Source organism: Brienomyrus brachyistius, chromosome 12 (genome assembly GCF_023856365.1).
Source record: "Brienomyrus brachyistius isolate T26 chromosome 12, BBRACH_0.4, whole genome shotgun sequence".
Taxonomy (NCBI): domain Eukaryota; kingdom Metazoa; phylum Chordata; class Actinopteri; order Osteoglossiformes; family Mormyridae; genus Brienomyrus; species Brienomyrus brachyistius.
This window is the reverse complement of record NC_064544.1, coordinates 13,689,627-13,716,451: the sequence shown is the minus strand read 5'-3', so window position 1 is coordinate 13,716,451 and position 26,825 is coordinate 13,689,627. Positions and strand designations below refer to the sequence as shown.

At 41.7% G+C, this 26,825-nt stretch overlaps 1 protein-coding gene across 1 annotated transcript in view; it reads left to right on the top strand.

Annotated features, from left to right (window-relative positions):
* LOC125705313 (zeta-sarcoglycan-like) overlaps positions 1–26,825 on the top strand; it is a 111,963-nt gene that overhangs the window by 61,615 nt on the left and 23,523 nt on the right. Inside the window, exon 3 of the mRNA XM_048971810.1 lies at positions 7,745–7,846. Coding sequence (XP_048827767.1) covers positions 7,745–7,846 — 102 coding nt within the window. The remainder of the gene's footprint in view (positions 1–7,744; positions 7,847–26,825) is intronic.

The following is a 26,825-nucleotide window of genomic DNA, read 5'->3' as shown; positions in this document are numbered from 1 at the left end:
AGACTGATGCCCATCCATCCATCCATCCATCCATCCATCTTCCCTCCTAAATGTTTGTGCTGGTCACAGTATCAGGGTCTGTTTTAAGCCCTGGTTAATAATTAATTTGCCGCAGTCATCTTATTGCTTATCCCTTGCTCCAAAAACAAAGACCATTAATACTGTTTTTCCCATAAGTAGGTAATCTAATTAAATGTCCCTATCAGCCCACAAATTAGTCTCGTAGACTAAGTGTTTTGGAGTGCTATTCATTTAAGAAATATACACTGATGCCCCGTGATGTGTTTTTGCCCCTTTCTTGGTTATTCACTGTCCGTAGCTTCCAGGATAGGCTCCAGTTCAGTGGGAACCCATATAGGACAAGTGGGTATAGAAAATGGATGGATGGATGGATGGATGATATACTAACGAAATAAGTTGTTAGTGGCATGTATGAATTACTAGAAAGTTGACAGTGAGATCAGGAAGGAAATTAAAGGAAAATTTAAAACTCTAACGTTTGTAGTGGCAGTGAATGAAATGCGTAATCTTGATCATTAGACACACAAATGAATGTCTAGTGATGTAATTGAATATTTTTTATAAGACATTAGACATATAATGCTCAGTGAAATACCCTTTCATTAGCCATATGTCTCACATCAGTGTTTCTTTGAGGGGAAACCTCAGCTGGACAGCTTTTGATGGTCAGATGCTGCAGAAGGTAAGCCGCTCTGTAATATTTGGGGGAAATTTATTTCTGAGAAGAGAGCTCATTAAAATATGTTTAACTTCTACTTTACGTAAACTGGCTTTCGTGAAAGGTTCTCTAGCATCTGCAGAAATAATCGGATAGATGACTTATGAATGACGGAAAAGTGATGTGTGATGTATTGAGTCATAATTGATGCTATTTGGTTCTTTCGACTTCATCTGCAGTAGAGATTGCAAAATAAAACAGCACACGTACTGTAACCCAAGGGAGTAACACTGCCCCCCACCGCCCACGTCGATATACCAATCCAAGTTTGGCAAAATTTTGATGTGAAGAAGTACTGTATACAACCTTTTCAATGTTCTCCGCATTTTTATTCATTTTCTGCTGATATTAGCGTAATAGTTTTCCATTCAAATGTCCAGTAAATTTCCTTAGAGGAAGCAAAATTATAGCTAAAAGCAACCTTTTATCAGAGGCATAATATCTAAATGACAGCATCTCTGGCAAATAGATGTTTTCTGCTGACAGCTTTCTGCAGGGAAGTGTGTAATTTAGGATTTGGTTGGATGTTAAGAGAGTAGCTGCTCGCAGAGGCAGTCTTGTGTTTTCCTAAGCAGAGCTCCATGGTGCAGTAAAGCTGTAATAATCCTTTGACTTCCACTTTCTCCCAATCAGTGACTGTGGAGCCTTCAGCAGACCAGCTGCCTGTCCCTTAGCTTAAGGCACCAGCCGAGGATTAAACATCACTCATTTTCTCAGCACATGCAAAAAGAAATGCAGGACTTTATTCACTACCCCCATCTCATGGTCAGTTCTCCAGCTGGAATGGCTGCAATGATGGTGGCCAGTTTTGGAGTTTCCCTATAATTTTGCAAGACTTTGAAACTTGTAAGAAAGCCAGACTTACACAATGTGAACAGGACTCCTACTGTCTAAGATAATGGCAAGAACAGACCTGAGGGATCGGTATGAATGTCTTAGCACACTGTGTCGCTTAGTAATTTGAAAATGAGAACATTTCAGTGAATTCAATGCTTAATATGCAAGAGGAGTGGATGGGAAAAATGGGAATTAAAAAAAATGTATAACAGAAGAAGTAAGTGCAGCACACATATAATTACATTTTATTAAAGTTTTCATTGATAAAGACACCTATAATGAAAATGAAATTATGCTTGTTCAACTGACATTCAGTTTTTATTATTTTTAACGGTAGTATACAGTATGTGTTTTGGCATAACAACACTGGAAGGACTTACCCAAGAGGGAGAGTAGCACAATCACTGGCAGCACCAGGGAAGGAAAATGGAAGATGACACCTACACTGGAGTGAGAGAGCTTCCTCTGTGAAGTATACCACCTACACTGGAGTGAGAGAGCTTCCTCTGTGAAGTATACCACCTACACTGGAGTGAGAGAGCTTCCTCTATGAAGTATACCACCTACACTGGAGTGAGAGAGCTTCCTCTGTGAAGTATACCACCTACACTGGAGTGAGAGAGCTTCCTCTATGAAGTATACCACCTACATTGGAGTGAGAGAGCTTCCTCTATAAAGTATACCACCTACACTGGAGTGAGAGAGCTTCCTCTATAAAGTATACTACCTACATTGGAGTGAGAGAGCTTCCTCTATGAAGTATACCACCTACACTAGAGTGAGAGAGCTTCCTCTGTGAAGTATACCACCTACACTGGAGTGAGAGAGCTTCCTCTATAAAGTATACCACCTACACTGGAGTGAGAGAGCTTCCTCTGAAGTATACCACCTACACTGGAGTGAGAGAGCTTCCTCTGTGAAGTATACCACCTACACTGGAGTGAGAGAGCTTCCTCTGTGAAGTATACCACCTACACTGGAGTGAGAGAGCTTCCTCTGTGAAGTATACCACCTACACTGGAGTGAGAGAGCTTCCTCTGTGAAGTATACCACCTACACTGGAGTGAGAGAGCTTCCTCTGTGAAGTATACCACCTACACTGGAGTGAGAGAGCTTCCTCTGTGAAGTATACCACCTACACTGGAGTGAGAGAGCTTCCTCTATGAAGTATACCACCTACACTGGAGTGAGAGAGCTTCCTCTGTGAAGTATACCACCTACACTGGAGTGAGAGAGCTTCCTCTGTGAAGTATACCACCTACACTGGAGTGAGAGAGCTTCCTCTATGAAGTATACCACCTACACTGGAGTGAGAGAGCTTCCTCTATGAAGTATACCACCTACACTGGAGTGAGAGAGCTTCCTCTATGAAGTATACCACCTACACTGTAGTGAGAGAGCTTCCTCTGTTAAGTATACCTCCTACTGTATACTATAGTATACTATGAAGTATGCCACCTATACTGTAGTGAGAGAGCTTCCTCTGTTAGGTATACCTCCTATACTATAGTATACTATGAAGTATGCCACCTATACTGGAGTGAGAGAGCTTCCTCTGTTAGGTATACCACCTATTCTGTAGTGAGAGAGCTTCCTCTGTGTAATATTCAAACATTAGCATGTATGTAGATGCATAATTTGAATATCGTCTATGCTGTAGAAATGAACGGATGGAAGGATGGATGGACAAATTTTGCATTCTTTCTCGCCTGAAGTAGGCTAAATCCTCTGAACTGGCTTAGACCAGGCAGGACATGCTTAAAGATAGCGCTGGCCTCTGGCCAGCTCGGTCCCACAGCGCTTGAGCATCAGCGGATCTGCATCGAGGTTTGTGAACAGGGACCCTGTCTCAAGGAAGCTACACGTGTCCTAAGAGATGACAGACAGTGAAAACATTTGCACATAAACATAACTAGCTGAGAAAAACCAGCTCAGAGGTTTCAATAAATATACAAACAAATAAATTGATCCAAATTAATTAAACGTGGTATAATAAAAAAATTCAAATCCCATAAAATATACCCTAAGCTTGTCCACAGATAATAATTGTATCCTATAAACTGTCCCAAGGAGAAGTGTTTTATTTCTTCCACTCTTAATGATTGATTTAAATGTATACTCTTTTCCGTAATGCGTTTTCTATTGCTTTTCTCCGTGACTCGGTGAAAATTGAATTTACAAGGTGAATGACTACAGCCAAGCATGTGTTTGCTACTAAGAGTCCCCGTTAGGTACATCCCTCCCTTTTTCTGTGAGCCCTTTTAAAAAGCTAATTATTTGCTGAAAGTAAACTACAAAGAGCCCGGGGAAAGCTTGGCAAGTGGATGGCTGTTTGAGGCAGGAGAGGAGCCCATGGTGACAGGAGATTGACACTGCTAATCACTGTAGTTGGAGGGGGTTTAGATACAGCATGACTGGGGGGGGGGGGGGGGGGTTGATCAAAGACCTCATGGTCCGTGAGAGAGAGACAACCCAGAGAGACCCACCGTGGGCGCAGAAAAACAAGCTTCTTCTCTCCCCAGAGCGACAGCAGCTGTTTCACGGGCTTCTCCTTCGTTTGTAATTAATTTATAGCCAATCAGTGTACATTGCATACTGTGGATGGTGAGCATCTGTGTTAATTGTATATCTTCAGGACCATTAGCTGAGAACTTGTACTTGTACTTAGCCTCATTAGTTCTAATAACCGTCATGCGGTGGGAAAGATGAATGCTGGTCAGCTCACGTGGTTAACATTCATCCGATACCTTCTCTGCCGTCTCCAGCCGTCCCATCTTGCTTATTTTAATCAAAAAAGCATCAAAAAAAAGCATATGTATGCGATGCCTTTTGCAACACATACCATGCGTAGTTTATTCCGGTAACTGAAGAAATGAATAAGTAATTAAAAATTATTTTTAAAAGGACGCTTCCAAAAATTTAAGTTACCAAACAATGTGAGGTTTGGCTTCAGTAACTGAACCATAAGTGGTTACAAGTTGGATGGGTGGGTGGGTGGGTAGATGGAGGGGACGGACAGTATCATAGTGATTTTTCCCACTGATTTGATCTACTTTGCTCCAACTTCATACATACACCGATTATGTTGTATTGTGCTTTTTTACCCCCGCGACCCAGTACGATAAGCGGTTTAGAAAATGGGTGGATGAATAAATACTTGACAACAGATTATCTATTTACCTATTTAGAACGTTTGGAACTTTCTTTTGTTTTTATACCAGTGTTTGCCCATTTTTTGGAACATGTTTAATAAATCTTGTGTGCTGAACGGTATAATTAAATCGTCCAACTTTCTCAAATAGGAAAATCATTTTCTTTCCAAATAAAAATGCTAAAAAGTATTTAACTGAATTTTATGAGTCTTTTAAGAATGGGCTTAAAAAACTCAACATCAATAATTCAATGTTGCAGTCTTCTGACGTGGGAGACCAGTGAAGTGGTTATTTTAGTCTCATATCTACTTTCAGCCTAGTATTTGTTATTCTGCAAAATTGTTTTGGTTTCGCCGAAAGTATGTATTGACATTCAGAACCGTTCTGGTCTTGTGAAATCTGTGAATGCCTCATTTGTGATGAACAACAGCGTGCTCCTACTACTGAGCTCCAGAGCAAGCAGTACTAACTCCTCTGCGTCACTTAGCTCCCTGTGACATCGTTTAGCGATGCCATGGTACCATTTAGTATGTTCTTATATTGTTCAAAAGGATTCCCATGGTTATGACTCAGCCACTATCCTCCTAAATATGATGAGAATGTCATTAAGGCCTGCAGTGCTGTGGGAGATGATGCCGTCCAGAGTTGGGGCCTGTTTCAGGAAGCAGGATTTCTTGCTTAGCTGGATATCTTGTTCAGGCTTAATGTATCCTAGTTTAAATGGACTGAATCTTTATTCGCTTACATTTAGTCCAGACTACCTAAATCTGATAAGGTATCTGGCTAAGTAAGAAATCCTGCTTTGTGAAACAGGCCCCAGGTCTTAGTAAGTGGATGCTGATCTGACAGCTACTGTGTTTCTGGTAATTACAAAATTGACTAACTCTAGATTAACTGTGTTTTGTCTATATGCATGGTGTATTATATTGAGGTGACCCTTACGCTCTCAACTGCATGATTTTCTGTATTGATGGAGGCCCCCCGCTGTCCCAATGTAATGTTAATCGGTTTTGAGTTATAGCTGGATTCATTAGGTGAATCTTCCCTGATTAATGACATCCTATGTGACTGGGCTTCTCTTCATTAACCTTGCAGTATATAACCAGCATCCACGATCTACACTTTTTACTGTACCTGAAACGTCATTCACAACAAAATCTACACCCTTCCCAAGGCCTCAAAGAATGATGCTTTTCAAAAAAAAATTTTCCCCGTTGTTGAATCAGCTACCAAATGTACTCAACCATTCAGTATGTCCTCCCCCCTTCTCAAATCCCCAAGGCAACCTTTCCATGGCATTGGGGGGGGGGGATGGTGAAGGGGACAGCACAAACATTCTAGGATTTGTACTGACACTGTTCCGGAAGCTCTGCTCAGTCTCTGTCGTCGTTTCTCGGCCGTCGTTCAGGGCTCTGGGTCAGTCGTTCAGAGACGTGATGCTTACGGAAGCGGAAACATGGAAAGCGGCATCCTGATATGGCACTTTAAGGCTACCTTCAGCGCTTTCCACAGTTCTGAACAGCAAACACCCCGTCCAAACACATGGATAAGCTCATAGCACAATAATTGCTCTTAATCGGTTTGTTCTTTTGGCCATTAAATGACCCTTCTTGCCATGCTCTACCAACTCGGATGATGGATTCCATCGGTTCGTAGACAATGCAATGAAAATGTCAGGAATCAGTTCCAAACTAAAATAGACCTGATCTGTATTATTTTTCCTAAATAGTCCCTAAAACCACTCGCTATTGTCACATTATGGAGCTAACTCTTTTTGGATTCTTAGCGCATTTAACGGTGCTGCTGGATTCTATCTAAAGGCATCCCCTTTAACCCGGAATGAGACTGTGAGCAGAGCTTCCACTGGCTGCCTGGCATGTGCAGCTGGGCGCAGCGTTCCTCACCGCGGCCCCGCGGCCCCGCGGCTGCCATTTCCACAGCTTCAGCATTAGTTTGCTAACCTACTTCAGGGCTTCGCGAGCTTTTTTTAGGGCTACGCGAGCAGCAGCTTTTATATCTCCACATGCAAGTAATGCTTGTTTTATTTACCATTTTTAGACCCTTTTTTTTTATCCCCGAAGCCAAGTCACTAATGAAGTAAACATTATTATTTGACGAGAACTGATTAAATAAGAAAGTCCAAGAATAGGTTCTGCATGCAGCCTGTTCTTTCCTTTCTAGTAGCGTATATTCAGTCTCGTAAAGGCATCGTCTAGTAGTATGGGAGTTAAGTGTGTGGACTCGTTTGAAGTAATAAGTAACTTAATATCAGCAGACGACCAAAGGCTCAATATCAATGCCAGTGGATTCAATATCAGCTATTTTCTGCACATTATTTCCCAGATGAATTTATCAAGCTTCTGTGCTGGAGCCTACAGCAACCAGAAATGAGAGACATTCACGTTTAAGCTGTTATATGTATTATATAAGCTGAGGCACAGAGTTCTGTAATTATTTCCACGCTGGATGTGTAATTATTATCATTTTGTCTTGGTAGAGCAGGTTACAGCTTGTGTTTGTTGGATTTTTTTTTAAGCCTGTGCGTACACAAAACATTTAAAATATAATTCATGTTTATATTCATAGTTTAGGAATTTCCTGAATTGCAAGATGCCTGAGGTAAATGGTATTTACACAGAAGAGACACATGCCTTTTTGTGAATATAGATTTACCTCTCAATAAATACCTGTATGCATAACTTTACTTTAAATGCATGTACCTTACAACACGTGCACTGGAAGTTCCAAGGAACAGTATCTAAGATGGCAAACTTTTTTATTTTATGCTAAAAATGTTACAAGCCAAACCATCCATCCATCCATCCAGTTTCCAAACCGCTTATCCCACTGGGTCGCGGGGGGTCCGGAGCCTAACCCGGAATCAATGGGCACGAGGCAGGGAACAACCCAGGATGGGGGACCAGCCCATCGCAGGGAGCCAAACCATTATGTTTGTAAAATAAATATGTGTGTTATGCACTCGAAGCACTGACTGGTAATTCTGTGTTCTTGGCAGGATGGAATGGGCACTCTGAGGGTGAATAAGCAGGGCATACGACTGGAAGGCATATCAGAATTCCTTCTTCCACTCTACGTTAAAGAGATCCAGTCCAGGAAGGTAAGTGAGATGTTCCCTGACCTTCGCTGTGGCGGTATAGGTGGTGGGTCCAAGCAAGTAGAGGAGGCGGGACTAAGAAATGTGATTGGTTGGCCCCACCTCCTTAGTGACTTCGACCCACCTCCTCTATAGTCCGATTGGTTAACTCTCTGAACCAATTCTTTTTCATTCTGCCCTCATAACATTTTTGTGTAAGTAAAACTCCCACGAGCTTTGCTGTGTGCCAGGCACACATCTTTATATGTCTGCTGTACTATTACTGCAGTAAACACAAAAGATCACATGCAGGTCCACTGTATACCTCTGAAGGCATGAATGAATGTGCAGTGTCATCAGTGTGAAAATGTGAAGCCCGAATTTTACAGTTTCTCGGTTTGGTTTTGGTAGAGACACAGGCAGGTGGAACAAGAGCAAGTATTTGAACATCCAATGAATTCTTAAGGGGAAATGGTGCACATGTGTTAATTATTCCGATACAAATCAGTAGCAAGCTTTGATCATGGTCATGAAGGAGCAGATCCAGGGCCTATGCCACCTAGGACACCAAGCAGAGGTGCACTCTGTCCATCATAGGTTTTCAGTTTATTTCTCAGCAGATGTGCTTTATATAATATAAGCATATAACACATTAGCAGTATATACCAAGTTAATATAATGCAAAGACAGGGATACAAACCCTTTCCGTGTTGCACCTCATATGCTATATTTAGTTCTCAGTCTCATAGTCCTCAGGGCAAACAGGTTGCTGACCCTCTTCATTAGGACATCAGCTGAGAATTGAGGGTGGAGTGGAAGGGCACTGCACATCTGATAAGACACCCCGGTCTTGTGGGGATGTTTATGGGTCATTCCCCTTGAGTTAAGTAAGGCTCCAGTAATCCACATTGGCTCTGAAGGTGTTCTGTTTGAGCTCCGGAGAATGTGCTGACCTATTATACGTATAAGTAACAATGGGCAAGATGCTTAAACTAATTTTTTTCCCAGTAGAATATGCTACTATATGTTTTAGTTTTGAATGTTATTAGTATAAGGAAATTTGAAGTCATAATTGTGTAATATTTCATTATTAATAGAAATTCATTTCTTGTTTTCATTTATTTCATATAGATAATGATTTTGTTCAAAGCATTCTGTTTGTATAAGTGATTAAAATGTATTCCGCTGTTTGTATCTTCAGGGTGGATTGAAATATTGATCTCGAATGTTGTCTTGAGAAATTGCAGAATGGCTGATGCCGCTTTAACTGAATCATTCAGATACCAGCCGAAGGGAGATGCATGTCTGTGCTCCTGAAGAACCCAGCAATGGCCAGATCCCTCCGGAAGTGTCGAGCGCAGCAGCAAATGAGAAAATGTCACTGATGAGTTCAGCTGAAATCGTAATTACTTGGGAATACAGCACCTTGTAAACCCGGATGCGGGGCTGTGTCTGCCATCAGATTTTCTGCTGACAATCCACTGCCGTACAAATAACAGTGTCCAATGATAAGATGCATCAAAAATACTAAGCAGAAAATTACAGGTTGCAAAAACCAAGCTATAAAATGTAACAAAAAAAAAAACTATTTTCACAGTGTGACTTATTTCCCACTCTTCAATGGGCGAGGAGCGCAAGTATTTCTGGTAATATCTCTCCAGGATGCCAGACTTATTGAACAGTCTCTTTGAAGGAGTACACGTATTTGGTGTCCAGCTTGGCCGGCAATCTGAATGGCGCCTGCTTGCACCGACAAAATCAGAGGATCCGATATGCAATGCGCCCAGTACTTCATCCTCATTTAGGTGTCAGGTTTCAGTCTTACCTGCTGCCAACCTGGTTATTGGGATTAATTTTGGGAACGTACACTAAGCCTAACAGATCCTTCTGCATGTCAAATAGCTGGATGCTTCCCACGAATGCTAATTCTGCATTGTGTGGAACAGCACATTTCCACACCTAAATAGCACCTACCACGATTTGTTCTGGTCATACTTTGATGCTAGGACAGAACTTGATCCTCCTCCCGGCTGCCCTCATGGACTTGATGTGGATGAGGATATAGGCCCATTAGCACTGACTTTGATAGCTTGCATGGGAACTGTGGCGATTGCAGCTATTTGCCTCTTTAGCTGATACTTTTTAAAATGATTTGTGATAAACTGCTTTATTTAAACAATTAAGTTCAGCGTGTGTTAATATGAGTTAAAATGTGTTAGGACTTCTAACAAAAAGCAAATGAAGAGTTAAACATCTAATGTGTGTATGCATACAGTACTGTACAAGGCTTTCAGCTTTCACCAAAGGTTTGGAGTGAAATGATGACATTAAGGGTAAGACGTGTGTCTCATGGTCAATGCGAGCGACTTGAGATCCCCACCTACCGCATTCATCAGGTCTTGCTCAGCCACTCCCACCTCATCTGCCTTCCGCGCACGCACATCCATGCAATAACATGCTTGCAGTGGGATCGCATGTAACTTATTTTGGAATTTCACCCGGACACAACAAATTCTATTTTCTGATTGGCTGGTACTGTTGGTGGCTTTAACTCTGTAAAACTCAGGACAACTATGAACCTGTCAGGGAAACTCCACTCATTATGCCTGCCTATCGGACCCCTTGGTGATCGTTATTGTAGGTAGCAGGCTGAATTATCGAAACACCTCAAGGACTGATGATTCATAAAAATGGGGCCTTCATTTTCATGAATTCACCATAAGAGCTGCCAAAAGCAAATATTGATAAAAGGAAATTATTATTTTAATAAAAATTAAAATAAATACGGTCCCACAAATTTCATGTACAGATGTGTATAAACATAAATAAAAATCTCCTAGTAGATTCTGCTGCTGCATAAGAAAAAAAATACATTTACTTTGTTCACCCTATCATAAAGGCAGTGAAATCCTTTGTCGTTTAAACCGTCATTATTCATCTGCGCTTTTCCCCTTTCTCCTTCCCATCAGCAGTAGCGCGCCGTATACCATAATCACGCTAAACCGAAAAAAAAGACATGCATCGCCAAAATATAAGTCTTGACAGCATTCACATAAAATCAGAACATAAAGGAAAATACATGAGTTAGTGCGGTTAATAACGCTCGATAAAGAATGCCTTTATTCACGGCTATTTGAAGTCCTCCCTTACTTCTCAGCGTGAGAAGCTCAAAGGGTGGCGTGGGAACTGGTTGAAAAGTATGACTCTCATGGACAATGTGTGCGACTTTAGAGCCCTGTACATATGACGCCAAAAGGTGTAGGTGGCAGGACAAAATTAGTGGCTATAATTGGCATCTAGAATTAGAGTCTTCATCAAACAACAGGAGGGCAGAAGCAACGTCGCGATAAAACGCCGGTGCTGGTTTTTTTGGTTTCACAATAGAGGATTCTGACATGTAATATTCAAAACCAGCAGGCTAACCTTCTATGGGACCAGCAGGCTAACCTTCTATGGGACCAGCAGGCTAACCTTCTATGGGACCAGCAGGCACACCTCGCCTACCTGAACGATATGCTCCTCTGCGGTGACCTGCCTAGACACACTCAATCAAGACGACCACAGTGTACGGCACAGCTACATATACCGCAAATATAAACAACAAATAGAATTTATTAATTACCTGAACACACTTCAATAAAAATAACCATAAATGTACAAACAGAACAGCCACTGAATGGGAGTCCAAAACACAACCAATGACTTTCCAGAATTTTCAGAGGAAGTCAGGCCACTATTATGTATAAAAACACTTCACATTTGATGCATTGCTGTGATAAGGTCCAAAAATCTGCTGAAGTTTCCTTTGCACATTTATAAAACTCCTTAGATACAGCGATGCTTGGCCACAATCAGCAGGTATGTCGACTTCCTGCGACTTGCAGGAAGGTGTGGTTGGACGTCGAACCCAGCCAAACCTATGCCACCTCAAACGACTCTCAATCATACCCTTAAGATCTAGAAGCAATGTACTGAGCTTGATTTACACACAACATGGGTTACTGTTAACTCTCAGGGTGCACGTTCATTCTAACGACATGAGATGCCAGCTGTGATATAACAATATATGGACGGTGCCAGAGTTGAGTTGCTAGCTAAGAACTTTCCTTTGTAAAGTTGGTAGCCCCTATGAAGACAGCTAAGCAGGTTTGAGTAGGGTGCAATAATATTTGATAATGCATAAAGCCTTTAAGTTATCAAGTTTTAAGTGTTATTAACTTCCCAGAGGCTATGTTATCAGTTCTTTACCTAGTTATAGTTTGGTAGTGAGTTGGCTAGGTAACCCTAACCCCAATCCTAACACTAACTGATGGAAATGTATAACTAGCAGCAAAACAACAACATACAGCCACACCGTAGAATATTTGTGTATTTATTGAAGGACGTTAGTGTATATAGCAGAAACATTCTATCCATTTTTTGAAACTGCTTATACTATTCACAATCGCGGGGGGGCGGGGTACGGAACCTATGCATGCAAGGGAACAACCCAGGATGGGGCACCAACACTTGACAGGACACATTCACACACCATTCACTCCCACACACACACACACACCCAAACCTACAGGCAATTTGGTAACTCCAATCAGCCTCAGCATATTTTGGACTGTGGGGGGGAAACTGGAGTACCTGGAGGAAACCCCACGACGACCCGGAGAGAACATGCAAACTCCGCACACATGGAATGACTCAAAGCATGGTCCCAGGTGTGAGGCGACAGTGCGAACCACTGCACTACCACACCGCCTGCTCAAGGAGAAACACTGACAATAAAATAACAAATAGCACTGGAATTATACCAGGAAACAAACTACAGATTTTTTACTTGCTGACATAAGTGGGCCAGATTGGATGTATGCCGGGTTAGATATACAATCCTGCCTTCCCACAGGTTGCAACGAGAGGCATCAGTGGGAAAGTGGTCTGCATGTTTTGCTGGGAGTTAAGACACATTTGAATAGGTTCCGGAATGAGTATGAAAAATGAAAACACAACCGAATTAATGATCATGGTATTAATCGCCCTGTGTCTTTGTCATCGATTATGCAGCTGTGCAGACTGAGCAATATTTAGCTCGATACCACGTCTTCAAGAGTACAATCAGGATAGGAGCCCACTAGCGGTGGCTAAACTCCTCCATTAATGACCCTTTTATCCAAATCAGCTTACAGTTTCACCCTTTTACATAGCTGAATACTAAGCAGCCCTCTTCAGAATACAAAAGTAAATCCGTGGCTTGATTCAGCAACCTTCAGGTTACAGCACTTGTCATTAATAGTGTTGCTGCCCATTTGATGTGGATCTTCTTTTTCCTTGCTTATTAAATGTCTGGTTTTGCTCCTCCACTGCCGAGACACCAGTGGAGGATCACTGGGTGGCATCACTCTCCCGGGGAGGGCAGCGCGAGGATCTGGCGGCGCATATCAGGCGGCGCATATCAGGCGGCGCATATCAGGCGGCGCATATCTGCTGGCCACAGCTACGCCGATACGCTTCGTATGATCGTGTCGTTAATGTGTTACACAGTGCTTGGAGATGCATCAGAGGGTGGCAACCTCCCATTGGCTGATAAAATTGCATATACGGCCAATTTACTGGTGTGGTGCTATATGTATTGGATTTGTATTATGGCGTCTATTAGGACTCTGTTCATTGCCAGTTTATAAAGGGAAGCACAAGACAAAACAAGTAACAAGGGAAGTTTTAAAAATTACTATAGTGGGGTGAAATTGGTTAGACAACCAATCTTCCTGGTCTTTAAATGATGTCCCAAGCCTTCCTGCCTGACACCAGTGCTCATAATTGCCTCTTTTGGGATACTGTACGAATGAGTCGAGCCCCTTGCTCTGATGAGCGAAGAATGAGTACAGAAGGGACTGTCTCCGCCATGCTGTCCGTCTTAATGATGAAATTCGTCTTCCCTCCCTTTTTTAGTCTCCTCTATGAATGACGGATGTCTCGCAGCGTCGGTCTCATTTCTTTATGAATTTAAGTTTCTTGTGTGTGTGTAAATAGCTAGCAACCAAGAGACCACACACGCAGATTAGCGGAATCGCCCGCCGCCTCCGCTTGGGAAAAACCAGCTCGGCCCGCGGCTGCCGATCGGCATTTGCTGTGTAAGAGAAAAGCCTGACAAAAACAGAATCCACTCTGATTGTGGGTCAATGAGCTCTTAGGACAATTTGATACTAATTCAAGCATAACCATGTCTTCTTTATTTCATTGTCATTTTACTAAGCTGGGTTAACTATCAATGATAAACTATTAGCAAAAAAAATAGGTAGTACATTTATATGCCTGGCAGAGTTGCTTAGTGGGTAATTCGGTGGCCTCTCATATAATGGACTGGGTCTTCCTCCCTCCTCTGCTCTTTATGTGAAGTTTGCATATTCTCCATTTGTTTATACGGGTTTCCTACTTGTACTTTAATTTCGTCCTGCAGCCCAAAGACACGAGATGAATCAGGGCCTGTAATTTATCCATGCTATGTAACTGTGCGTGTGTGTGTGTCCTGCAATGACCTAGTATTCCCTCCAGGGTGCTTGCTACCCTATGCCCTGTACTGAGTAAGCTGTTATAGACAGATTGTGTTCATATCATCGGTTATTTACCGCTTTGAAGGGCCCCGCGGCGAATAAGTGAAGTGAGGAGCCAGCATTCTGGAAAGTTGTGCTGAAGTGGGATTAAGTGAGAAGCTATTGAAAGGAAATTGACATAACAAATATCGCAACCCTGCTTTTGTGACATTGTGTATTAAGTCACTCAAGTCTGAATGCCAACCGAGGACACTTAACGTGAAAAACATAATCAGCCGTTTCAGAATTTCACGCTTTACTCTCTTACAAGTGACTTCCAAGGTGACCTCTGTCTGATGTTTAGGATTAAAGCTAATGCTGCACCTTGTAACTAATTAATTCAGCACCATTTATTCATTAATTATAAATGCTCAGATTACTTTTTGCTAGCCTTTAATGGCATCTGTTTTGAGCTTGTTCTCAGCTCCTTGATGACATTAACATTTCACATGCATGTCCTTGGCTGAGGCCGTAGCGTGTGCGTATTATAAGGGGATAAGATCAGTTTTCTTTTATCCAAGGTGAGATGTTGACTGTAGACGACCTGTAGGGCTACGGGTTGATTATAGGAGTTATAGTACCTTCTGCCAAAGGCGCATTTAGCATCTAGACATTCTGGGAGCCCCTCTGAAGTGTGGGGGGCCCTGAATCTGCCAGGGCATCCGTTCCTCTGCCGTGCACCTGCCTTTTGCCCTGTCCTGGCCCTGCTTGGCCCTCATCTGGACCTCCTCTCCTGCCTCTCCATATAATTTCGGCTGAAAATGTGACGTAGGACACGAGAAGGGACCAGTTGACCTAAAAAAAATGACACCGGCAGGAAGAAGATGTACAGATATGACTCAAGTGGCTTTTTTAGTAATGGATGAACCTTGAAGCTGAGGTTCAGAGCCACGGTGTGGGTTTAAGGTTGTACCTTGACTCCTACTGCTTGCCAGGGCAAGTTTATGCTCTATTTGATAAAAATAAAAAGGAATAATAATAATAATAATTCAGTTCAAGCACTTTATTTTCATTATGTAACACAGTGCAATTACTTTTATGATAACCCCACGGTACATTAAAATAAAATACAAATAAAATAATCATACAAAAATATGTATAAAGTATTTGAAAAGGTGCTATATACAATGTAAAACTTTCAAACAGATTATTTCTAACCAGAACAGAATAACAATAACAGATTATTATTGCATAAAAAGGTCATAGAAACGGCTAATGTTAGTTAGGTATAGATATCACATCAAACTAGTCACGAGTTTCCATTTTTCTGTGCATTGGTGTATGGCTTCACTTATCGAGCCAGACTGGTAATGTAATGGGGAACAAATGCGTCTCCTCTGAACACCATGCTAATGCTCTCTGCTGGGTGGGGGGAGGGGGCTGTTGTCCGTGGCCGCTGGTCCCCAGGCGATGATGGTGCTGAATGGGAAGCAGTGTTCCTTGCTCTGGCACTCACTTCTCGTAGTACCACAGAAGAAGAATGAACCCTCACTGTTGGGGACCAGAGACGCATGCAGACACTGGCCCAGCGACGCAAACACATCCTCACGCGCAGGTGCGTGCTTTCTGGGTCATATTAGCTTTCTCTCGGCTGTGACCCCCTTCGGATTCCATTGTGGGTTTCCGTTTGTGCTTTGGTCAGCAGATTACACCGACGACGCTTCTGCGCGAGTTCAGGACGTGGGGCAGCTCGGCTGCAGGCGTATAAAGTGTAGCACGCAAGCAAGATAAAACTGTTGTACCTTTTCGGTCTGGAATGTGGAGGGGAATGCGCTATGAAGTAATGCTGAGTGGAGCTTCCACAAAGACATTACAGGCATCTTTTGTGTGGGTAGATGCATGTGCAGAAATACTTTTATTATCACTGCAGTAATAAAAGCACTGCGAGATTTTTACATCAGAAAGTAATTCCGATGATCAAAAAAGAATAATTGGGCCCTTTAGTAGTCAACCGCCTACAAAGAGAGGCCAGCGATGACACACAAGTCTAAATCTCATTTTACCAGGTAAATGGAAAAGTGGGTCTTTTTAAAATCTGTTTTTGTGTGGTTGTTTCACATCATTGAGTTTGAATTCATTGTTTCGGTGTAATGACTCATACTCAGTGTCTCACTCAATGTAAGGGCATAATACGTAACGATACCTTGTAGCTATTAGGATGTAATATTAAATACAATGGGTCTATTAGTAGAATATGTTTAAATGTGGCATTTCATCAATCCCATTCATGTTTTTTTCATATTCCCATACAAATAAGCCACCCACTCTGGAATCGCATGAAAATCAAACGGAATCCAGTTAGGTGTGGGAATTCTGCATTCGTGTAAACCAATTTGTATGTGTTGATGTTCAGCTTGTATTCCTTTGTTAGTGTGTGTATGAACACGACTGCCTATATACAGCTTAAATGTGTTAAATATGCATACGATGTATGTACAAGTGTGGGGTGCCGTGCCTGTAAATTCACTGAATAATGAGCTGAATTGTGTAAAGAGAGGGAGTATGTCAGTATGGGCGCAGCACGCGTCTGAGTGCATGGCTGTATGTATATTTAGTTTTGCGTTTTTATGCTTAGATTTTGCGTATGTGGTTTCTGTATTGCTTATTTCAGGAAAATAATGAGGCAGATCAGACAAAGATCGAGAGTGCATTTGGTATACAGCACAAGACAAACATGCACACACACGCGTGTATATATGGGAGGGAGAGCGAGAGCACGCTCATAAGCAAAGCACTGCTCGTATTACTGAGTGCCTGCCATGGTTTTTAGATAAATATTCAGGCCGAGATGTTGACTTATCAAAGATGATTAATGTTCCCCTCCATGACAGCCTTTTTATGATGGAGCAGCTAGGGAATGCACCCATCTGCTCCCTAAAGGGGAACATACTGCGAGGAACACGGGAGACGAAGACACAAGCCGGCAAGGCATTGCCTGTCAGGGCGTCTTTACCGACTGGCACAATGAGGAGCAAAGCGGAAAACTGAACCTTTCTTTTGGAGGGAGGTAAATGAGGAGGGAATCTATGTTAGAGGACCCTGTGTGGAAGATCTAGAGCTGGAGAAGGTTGGATGGTCATTGTATTGCAGAACTGCGAACCAGTGGAAAGGAAAACAAGATGGCTGTCTAGTAACATAAGAGTGTCTCTTTCTGCGACACTATTGCATGCTTTGTATTCATTATTTTACTTCGCTAAGACCTCATACTGTTGTAGATGTCAAATACCAGGAGATGGAAAAATTTGCAATTTCAAATATACAGTAAACACATTGATATGTATTTATTTGCAGCTTTGTCAGACCGAGAAAATATCAGTCATATACAGTACTGCGCAAAAGTCTTAGTCTGCCAACGAAACTTATAATTAAATTATCTTTATGTTGGTGTGAATCTATGATTTTATGTTTGTGAAAGTGTGCTAGCTTTGTTATTTCAAAACTTCTCCAGTATTTGTAGGAACAATCCGGTATATCCACATATTTGTTGACTAAACCACCAGCATAGCATGTTTGGCTAATCAATAGCTCATTGAGTTATTTATCTAACTAAGTTAATTAATTAAGTGAGCTGGTGGTGGGAGTTAATGAATCATGGAATGACTGGGGTGCCCCTGAAGAGTGGTTTGGGCAGAGTTGTGGCATTCAAGTCTGGTCTGGAGTCCACATACCTGTATGAATGGAGTCACGTACTCAGGTGAATTCTAACTTGCTTCCAAGTCCATAGCTTACGTCTGCAGTCTGTATGCACCTGTTGTCTACCCCTCCCCCCCCCCCCCAAAATCCTAATATTAGCTTCAATGTAGAAAACATATACTACTGTACATTCATGCAGTTAACTGAACATCCTCATCGTGTCTGCAAGTCCATAATTATCTGTTTAACATTTATGAACCGTAAGGAGTTTCTGTGCATGACATCCAGAAAGAAGAAGCATGTGGCAGAGTGCAAATATCGCAAATCAGTGATTAATGAGAAGCTGGCGCACATTCCATTTTCTACCTACATCTGGAAAGGAAACGTAACGACAAATATGCACTACTAGTGAACTCAGTTTGGCGAGAGGCAATGACTAGATAAGTGTCCAGCCAAAATTTTTCTTACATAGTAATTTAGCGATAGCTACCTAGCTAGCTCGCCGACATCTTATAATAATATTTTTTTTGTTGTACTTTATTAATAGTGTCAGAAATGTTGTTTTTCACATCGCTCACCTTGATCTGCAGGCAGACACGGGGGCGAGTGATGTTTGGGATCTGATCACAGGGTCAGTCAGTATTCAGGACCTATGGAGTTATTATGTTTGAAGGTCTTACTCAAGGGGCCAGTGGTAGTCTGATTGATCTGCTGGAAGCAGGAATCAAACCAACAATTTTTCTGACAGGAGTCTTAACCTCCATCATGCATGTTTAAACCATAAAATGCTCACAGCACTTGTGTTTCTCAAAAACAATATGTCATAGTTTGGAGACTCCCAGTAATCATAGATATCAAACGCAGATTGTTATGTAGTAAATCTGCCACTGAACATTGTGTGTGGAGTTTAACTGTATGTTCATTGTGCATGTTTAAAAAAATACAGAATGTTACATAAAATGTTTGCCAAACAAAAGCAACTTTGCAAGAAGTTTTGTATTGTTTTATCCATATTCTTTAGATCAGGATACAGTCCTGTTACAATGAAATTAATCATTACTACAGGAAGTGGAGGTGCGTTTCGTTATGTTGGTGTTTAGCAAATTATTTATTTCTTAGTTGGTGGTCATTTTAAATATTTTACTTCACTAACAAATTGAGGTACTTGTTTAGTGTTCAATTTATAGTTTTTGAAATCAGATTCATGGTCAAGAATCCAACTTTGTTTTTCCGAACTTGGATTCAGCTACCGAGGAAGATCTCGTCTCAGACTTGATTTGTTAAAGTTGAGGTCATGACTTGGACTCCAACACAATGCTAGGTTTGGATATCAAACGCAGAATTCTTCTGACCATCCAAGAAGATATTAGTAACTTATTGGAGAACAGAGAAATTCTTGTCACTGATCATTTGCATACCTTTTTGCATATATTTTAATTATATATTACATTTTATATTTTCTAAAGAAATACACACTTACATCCCAGATAAATAGTTTACTTTAACGGCCTAAGACTTTTTCACAGTACTTTATTTCGCTGAGACTTGGGCTTTTTGAAAAATATGAAAAAATAAATCCGGCTATTTGACTTCTCGGCTATTTTTTTTCCCATTCAGTAAGTATTATATATAAATATATATAATTCTTCATGATATATAGTCTGATGACCTTGCATATTCATGAGCTATGGAACTTCAGTGTACTGTGACTAACCATGTTTCAAAATAAATCTCTGCCTACTGATAGGAATTTATTCTTTTTTTTTTCCTCTTCCAAAAGACTATAAGCTCTGCTGAGAAAACAAGGCAAAGTAACAAGAAAAGGAAATATACTTATATAGACGTTTTAAAGATTCTTTGTCGCTGTCGGTTTGCATAAGTGAGTCAATCCCCACAGCAAGACCAACTTAGGCTCTAAGAAGCTTTAAATTCTTTGAAAATGGCCAGTTGAGCTGAAGAGTTCTGAGCGGGGGGGTGGACTGGGTGGCATCCCATACTGAGGTGTGGAAGTCTCCATGCTTCACTGAAGGATCTACAGGCAAAGTGTGATCTTTCACCATACTTTAGTCCCCTTAGTACATTAGCATTTCTCTCTCCACAAATGCATTTATGTCTCTCTCTCTCACCACCTTATGCTTTTGTGCAGGCTTGTATGCAAAAAATCATCTGTGTGTTTGTTTGAACTGTGTGATGTATAGCATTGTGATTTGTTGAAGGACAATTACACATAAACCAGGGGCTATTTTGAGGTGGACAAATCAATGAAAATGCAGAGTATATTAGTATCAAGGATGAGAGGAGGGGTGGCATGGTGGTGCAGTGGTTAGCACTGTTGCCTCACACCTCTGGGACCCGGGTTCAAGTATCTGCCTGGGTTATATGTGTGCGGAGTTTGCATGTTCTCTCCATGTCGTCGTGGGGTTTCCTCCGGGTACTCCGGTTTCCCCCCACAGTCCAAAAATATGCTGAGGCTAATTGGACTTAGCCCGTAGGAGTGCATGTGTGAGTGAATGGTGTGTGAGTGTGCCCTGCGATGGGCTGCCCCCCCATCCTGGGTTGTTCCCTGCCTCGTGCCCATTGCTTCCGGGATAGGCTCCGGACCCCCCGCGACCCAGTAGGATGAGCGGTTTTGAAAATGGATGGATGGATGAGATGAATATACAGGTAGCCGACCTTATGTTTCAGAACCACTTCAGTCCTTCTTGGAATGCTGTCATACATGTCTGGAATTGTATGTGATGGAACAATGCAGTATTCTTTAAGAAGAAACATCTTCACTGATTTGAATAAATGAAATTGGAAATTTATTTCCGTTATTCAGAACTTCCCGTAAATCTTAATGATATTTAAATCTGATGATTGCTGGGTTTTTCGAGACACTTGACTTCCTCTGGGTGTCATTCATTTTTGAGTTTTTGTGGGTACAGGGGGTATTATCTTCTTGGAATATAGCATCATAAGCTGCACCCGGTCTTTCAAAATGGCCTAATATTCCACGCTGTTATACGACCAGGGAGACCAATCATGAGATCTAATGAATCCCATAGATTCTCTATAGTTTCACAGATTCCCCAGCATGTTTAGAAGCTGGCAGCAGACTTCATGACCTGAAAACATCCTTCAGCCAACAATCATCACCAGGCTTTCTTTTCCTCCTATGCTCAGCGGTCCAGGCTTTGTGCTTTTATCCACAAAATTAAATGTCTTTGTGCCCTGATCGGGGGCGGCATGGTGGTGCAGTGGTTAGCACTGTTGCCTCACGCCTCTGGGACCCGGGTTCGAGTCTCCGCCTGGGTTACATGTGTATGGAGTTTGCATGTTCTCCTCATGTCGTCGTGGGGTTTCCTCCGGGTACTCCGGTTTCCCCCCACAGTCCAAAGACATGCTGAGGCTAATTGGACTTGCTAAAGTGCCCGTAGGATTGCATGTGTGTGTGTGAATGGTGTGTGAGTGTGCCCTGCGATGGGCTAGCCCCGCATCCTGGATTGTTCCCTGCCTTGTGCCCATTGCTTCTGGGATAGGCTCCGGACCCCCCACGACCTAGTAGGATGAGCAGTTTGAACAATGGATGGATGTGCCCTGGCCTTGGATGCAAGTGGTTTACAAAGGCAGCCCTGATAAATTCCAGCTTTGTGAAGTTCATCACACATATTTCTTGCTGAGAATGGGTCACTGATTCAAATCTGTGGTTATTTTTGACCATTTGCTCTTTTGGTGGTTGGTCATATTTGATACCATAAGTGCACATCCCCATGCCTCGCCCAATCGTGACAATTTACCGATCCCCTCCCAGTCAGATTGCAGCATAAAGTACCAGTCATCCCTCCCCCGCTTGAGAACCTGCCCCTCGCTGCTATACTGTTACGATTTTATTTTGAGGAACATTTAAGCTAAAATATAATAATTTTGCAGTTGTTCTGACCAATACGCCTGCAATTTAGACATTGATTCGTTGGTGTCTTAATAACTCTATTTGTTTGATGTTGCTTTGAAAGCTCACATATTGCTTCCAATTTTTATACCTCATCCTAATTGTCAGACCTCTTCTATAGTTGACACTCAGTGCTAATTGTCATTCAACCAAATATGACCTTTTGTAGCCATTTTGTCCAGCCCTTGCAGTTGGGTAATGAGACATTATTTGTTTTACTCTAACAACCTGAGGATACAGGAAAAAAAAACTGTCAACTGTATTTATCTGGTAGTGTTGTCCGCATGGGAATTTACAAGGGATGAAGTTCTGTATATCATTATATCATTTACAAGTAGCAAAAATGGCACTCATCATTCTAAAACCAGTCATTTTTTTTAGAAATTGCTATTTTGAGTGACATAAATTAATGTAATCTGCCTCCTCTCGAGTGTCCATGGTAACCATTTAGTGTTTTATTGTTATTCACACTTTTTAGCATTTGGCTAAAAAAAATGGCTATTAGTTTGTGAATGTTTGAGAGTTAAAAGGGTTCCGTTTCAAAACATAAGTTCAAGTGAAGGGCTAGATTTTTGTCTAGCATTTCTCTTTTAATTACAGTTGGAAATAAAATGTGGGGATTGGGGGAAACGATAATGAAGAGAGTTTCCGCCATTTGCAATTGCGAGCGATGCATATTTTAAATGTCATCTGAGAAATCAGGTTGCAAAAATAGAACGAATTAGGTGTGATTTATTGAACTAATAGAACCTCATAAAAATTTTACTTGGTTTAATAAACACTGGCATGGTAACTATGGATAATGAAGAGCGTCTTTGTGTCAGTGGGGCTAGATTAGGTGTCCTCCTGTCGAACATTGAAACTCAGTGAATGGAGCTCTATTAATGGAGAAATTATCTCACATGATGCTGTTATTAACATATTTCCCTCAAAATTACCACACAAGCACTTGAGACGATCTGGGCCGAATACCTGCTGATGCATCAGATCTGTGGGGCTGAGGCGATGAACACAAGCTCTTCTCCTTTAGCAGCTCCACGGACATGCTTAGTATACGCAACATCGAGGCTCATGGGAGTTTTACTTACACAAAAATGTGTTGAGGGCAGAATGAAAAATGATTGATTCAGAGAGATAAACAATGAGATAACAGAGGAGGTGAGAACAACCAATCAAGTGTATTGGTCCCGGCCCCTCTAGTTTCTTGGACCCACCTCCTCCACAATCTGATTGATTATCTCTCTAAACCAATCATTTTTCAATGTACCCTCAGAACATTTTCGTGTAAGTAAAACTCGCATGAGCAGCAACAAGCACCTCGGCTTTCTACCGACCATCCAGCTGGGAAACGTGGTGGGCGGTGATGTCCCGGGGGGGCTGTATTCTGGACATAAGCCCATTCTTCACCTATAAGCAGTTTATTATGAACAGATAACTGGTTATTAGTTTATTAGCATTCTGTGGTGATTGTTTAGGATGTGTACATGTAACTCATATAAAATAATCACGCTTTTTGTTTCTTAGGGAGAGAGTTTTGATGTGTGTTTTGTATTGCTTCCCTATTGGTGAATTCCCCGTTGGTGAATTCCTTATTGGTGAATTCCTTATTGGTGAAGCTAAGCTTTTGACAGAATCCCCACGCATCCATCCTCTTTATCCCCATGTCATGTTGATCTGTTCCCCTTCCTTTTGGCGGGGGGGGGACTCTTTTTTTCGCAACCCACACATACTGTCTTTACTTTTCCTGAATATTTTACATTTAAATATGTTTCGCACTGGGATCCCAGGGGTGAACAGAGATCTTAAAAAAACCCATAACACCTTCAAGGCTTGATTTAACTTGCCAGCAGAGAAGTGTGCAGTGTTCCCATGTTTAACAGATGGACCCTCACCATGTTGGTGTCCTACAGCAGGCGACGCAGCACACAGCCTGTGGTTGCCTCTTTCTTCTGTCTGCACCACTGTCATGGAAAAATATACTTTCTATAAGAAGTTTTCCCAAAATTTTCAAAGAGATATTTGATGTTAAGGCTGTTCTCGGTGATTACAGTCCTGCTACATGATGTGTTTCTTTTTTGCACATTTTACCAGAACCTAAGTGTGAGTTCTAGCAAGTTTTACATGTTGGAATATTCATCACTGTAGAAATGCTGAGTCCTTTGGTTATTGTTATTTATTGGGTATAACCAGAAGTGGGTAATTCAGGCCTAGAGAGTAAAAGTCCAGACTAAGATTTTGTTTCAGCCGCCCAGTTGAGCGTAACGAGTCACAAAGTACTCAGCTGGTTGGTTGAAAGAAAACCTTTGTCTGAACTTTTACTCTCTGGGCCTGAACTGTCCATCTCTTGATATAAGTCAGTAAAAGTATATCGAAAAGGGGGATCTAAAAACTAAGATTTATTAATTCTGAGATTTTCCTTCCTTGTTTGTCCTCCTGCTCAGTTTGTTGAATACGTATATGGTAGGTTTCTTTTGTGGACTGTGACTGACATTATAAAGAGAGGTACAACCATGTCATCCATCTTCAGTCTTTCTATGCTGGTCAGAGACAGAGCCTATACCAGGCAGTACAGCACAAAAGGACAGGATGCAAGAGGATACATATATGCAGGAATACAGGCATTTAGAGTGTTTGCCTAACTGTTGGACTGGAGAAGAGAGGACCTTGAGGAAACCCACGCAACACAGGAATGTCATTCAAAGTCCACACACAGAAAGCAGAGGCTGGATTCAAACACCAAACCCCTTGTGCTACCTACCGATCCACTATGCTGCCCTTTTGAAAGAGCATATTTAAGTTAATCCCCACTCATGTATTTAAAATCAAGTCCCAGACTATTACGAATGTTCCTATTTTATTTTCCATCAAAAAAAAAAGGTTCATGGCAATTTCTTGATTAAATGTGGGATGTGGGAGAGCGTTACAGGCATGTACTGTGAGAAGAATCATTCCAGAGGCAGCAATAAATTCAAATGTTTTCAGTGACAACCTGGCATGATAAGGATCTGACATCTCAAAAGCTACCATTTGACAATAACAGCATGGATATGCTTTTCAAGACAGGGTTTAATTAAAGGAAGCCTTTTCATAGGCTTCACGCAGAAAGCATGGTGGTTATCTAAACTGCATCGCAATGACGCTTCAGGACCTTATGATCTGATCTGATTATACTTCAGTGACATTCGTCATATGCTGGAAAAAATTGTGTGTTAAATGAGGTGGATATTTTCTGCTCTGTAGCTGTTACACATCATATTGTGGCGCCGTTATAAACAGTGATGGAAGAAGCAGTGCTTGTTCATACCCTCCTTTTGGCTTTCCGTTTTCCGCCCCCTACCAGACAGCTAAAGTTGAGTTGACAGTTGGCTTTCCAGCAAAATCGTCCATCGATTATCTCACACTTAACCCAGTACCGGATCATTAGGAACTGGAGCCAGAAGGCAGTGAAACATGCTGAACAGGGTTTCAGTCCATCACAGGGCAATAACAACAAACCAAAGTAGGAAAATACTTAGCCAAGTCAGGATGCCGCATTAACACCATCAAGATCTCATCAGACAGTTGCACTTTGACTTGAAGAAAGTTGTTCATGAACAATAACTTATGAGGGTCGCTTTGGCATCATGCCCAAAAGGTCACCAAAGCCACGGGCTCCACTTTGTCCTTGGGATTCCCCAGATGTCACCAAGCTAGTCCCTCCAGCGCTTCCCAGGTCTACCCCGGGGCGTCCACCTGATGGGACCTGCCTGGGACAGCTCCCTTATGACCCCCCCGGGGGCATCTTTATTAGATGCCAAAATCACCTCAGGTGGCTCCTCTGGATCTGAAGGAATAGCCGCTCTCTTTTGAGGTCCAAATCTCCTTGGAGATATATGTAGGTGTGTATATATATACTGAATATGTATGTGTGTGTAGAGCTGTACATGTTTTGTCAAATATATGTATTTGACAAAGCATATATTTTGTCAGTGGGAAGTAGCCTGCTTACCAGAAAGAAGATTATATGAAATATATTTGAAGTTAGGCGCTTCAGAAGCATTTCATTTGTCCTTTCATCATTATCCATCTCTAAAGTCAATCATTTTCATATTGAAAGTAACATATACTACACATGTAGGGAGAAGGCTTTCACTGGAAGTTAGAGGGGTACTGACCAAAATGCATCCGAAATACACTGAGTTGTTCAAAGCTTGGAGATCAGGAATCCTCAAAATATGAAGCATTTTAAATGTCGTGTTTATCCAGACTGAAAATATGTTATTTGACTTGGGATTTTACTGTCTGTTTGTGCATAGTGTGGGCTGATTTGATGAACAGCTGTGTTCATAATCCAGCTGAGAACAGTTTTGTACAGGCAACCCATCAACCCTTGAAGTGGTTCTGCAGATAAAAGTGAGTCCTATTCAGTTTGCAGTTTAGGTGTTGAGAGTATTGCGTGAATTATACATTACTATAGTATACGATACTATACTTTGCTTTGCTGGTGTATCTCCCCCCAGAAAAACAATGTTGACAGGAATACAGCATTGATTTTAGAGTCTGGACACAGTGTTGGGTGTATATGGACTGGATTCATACTGAATGCAGATTAAATTCAGAATCGGACTTGGTGAAATATGAGCTTCTAATTTATGTTCAAAAGCATGTTCCCAGAATACCAGTGACATCTTCTCCCTCTTCTGATACCAGTCTGACACTGTTGGTTATGGAGCACAGAACAGTCATATAATTCTTAGAATGCAAGGCAGGAAGTTAATGTGTGTTTTCCTTGCGATGGACTGGCCTCTTATCTGTGTTCCCCTGCCTTGTGCCTACTGCTGCCTGATATAAACTCGGGGCTCTTTGCAGTCCTGAAGTGGAT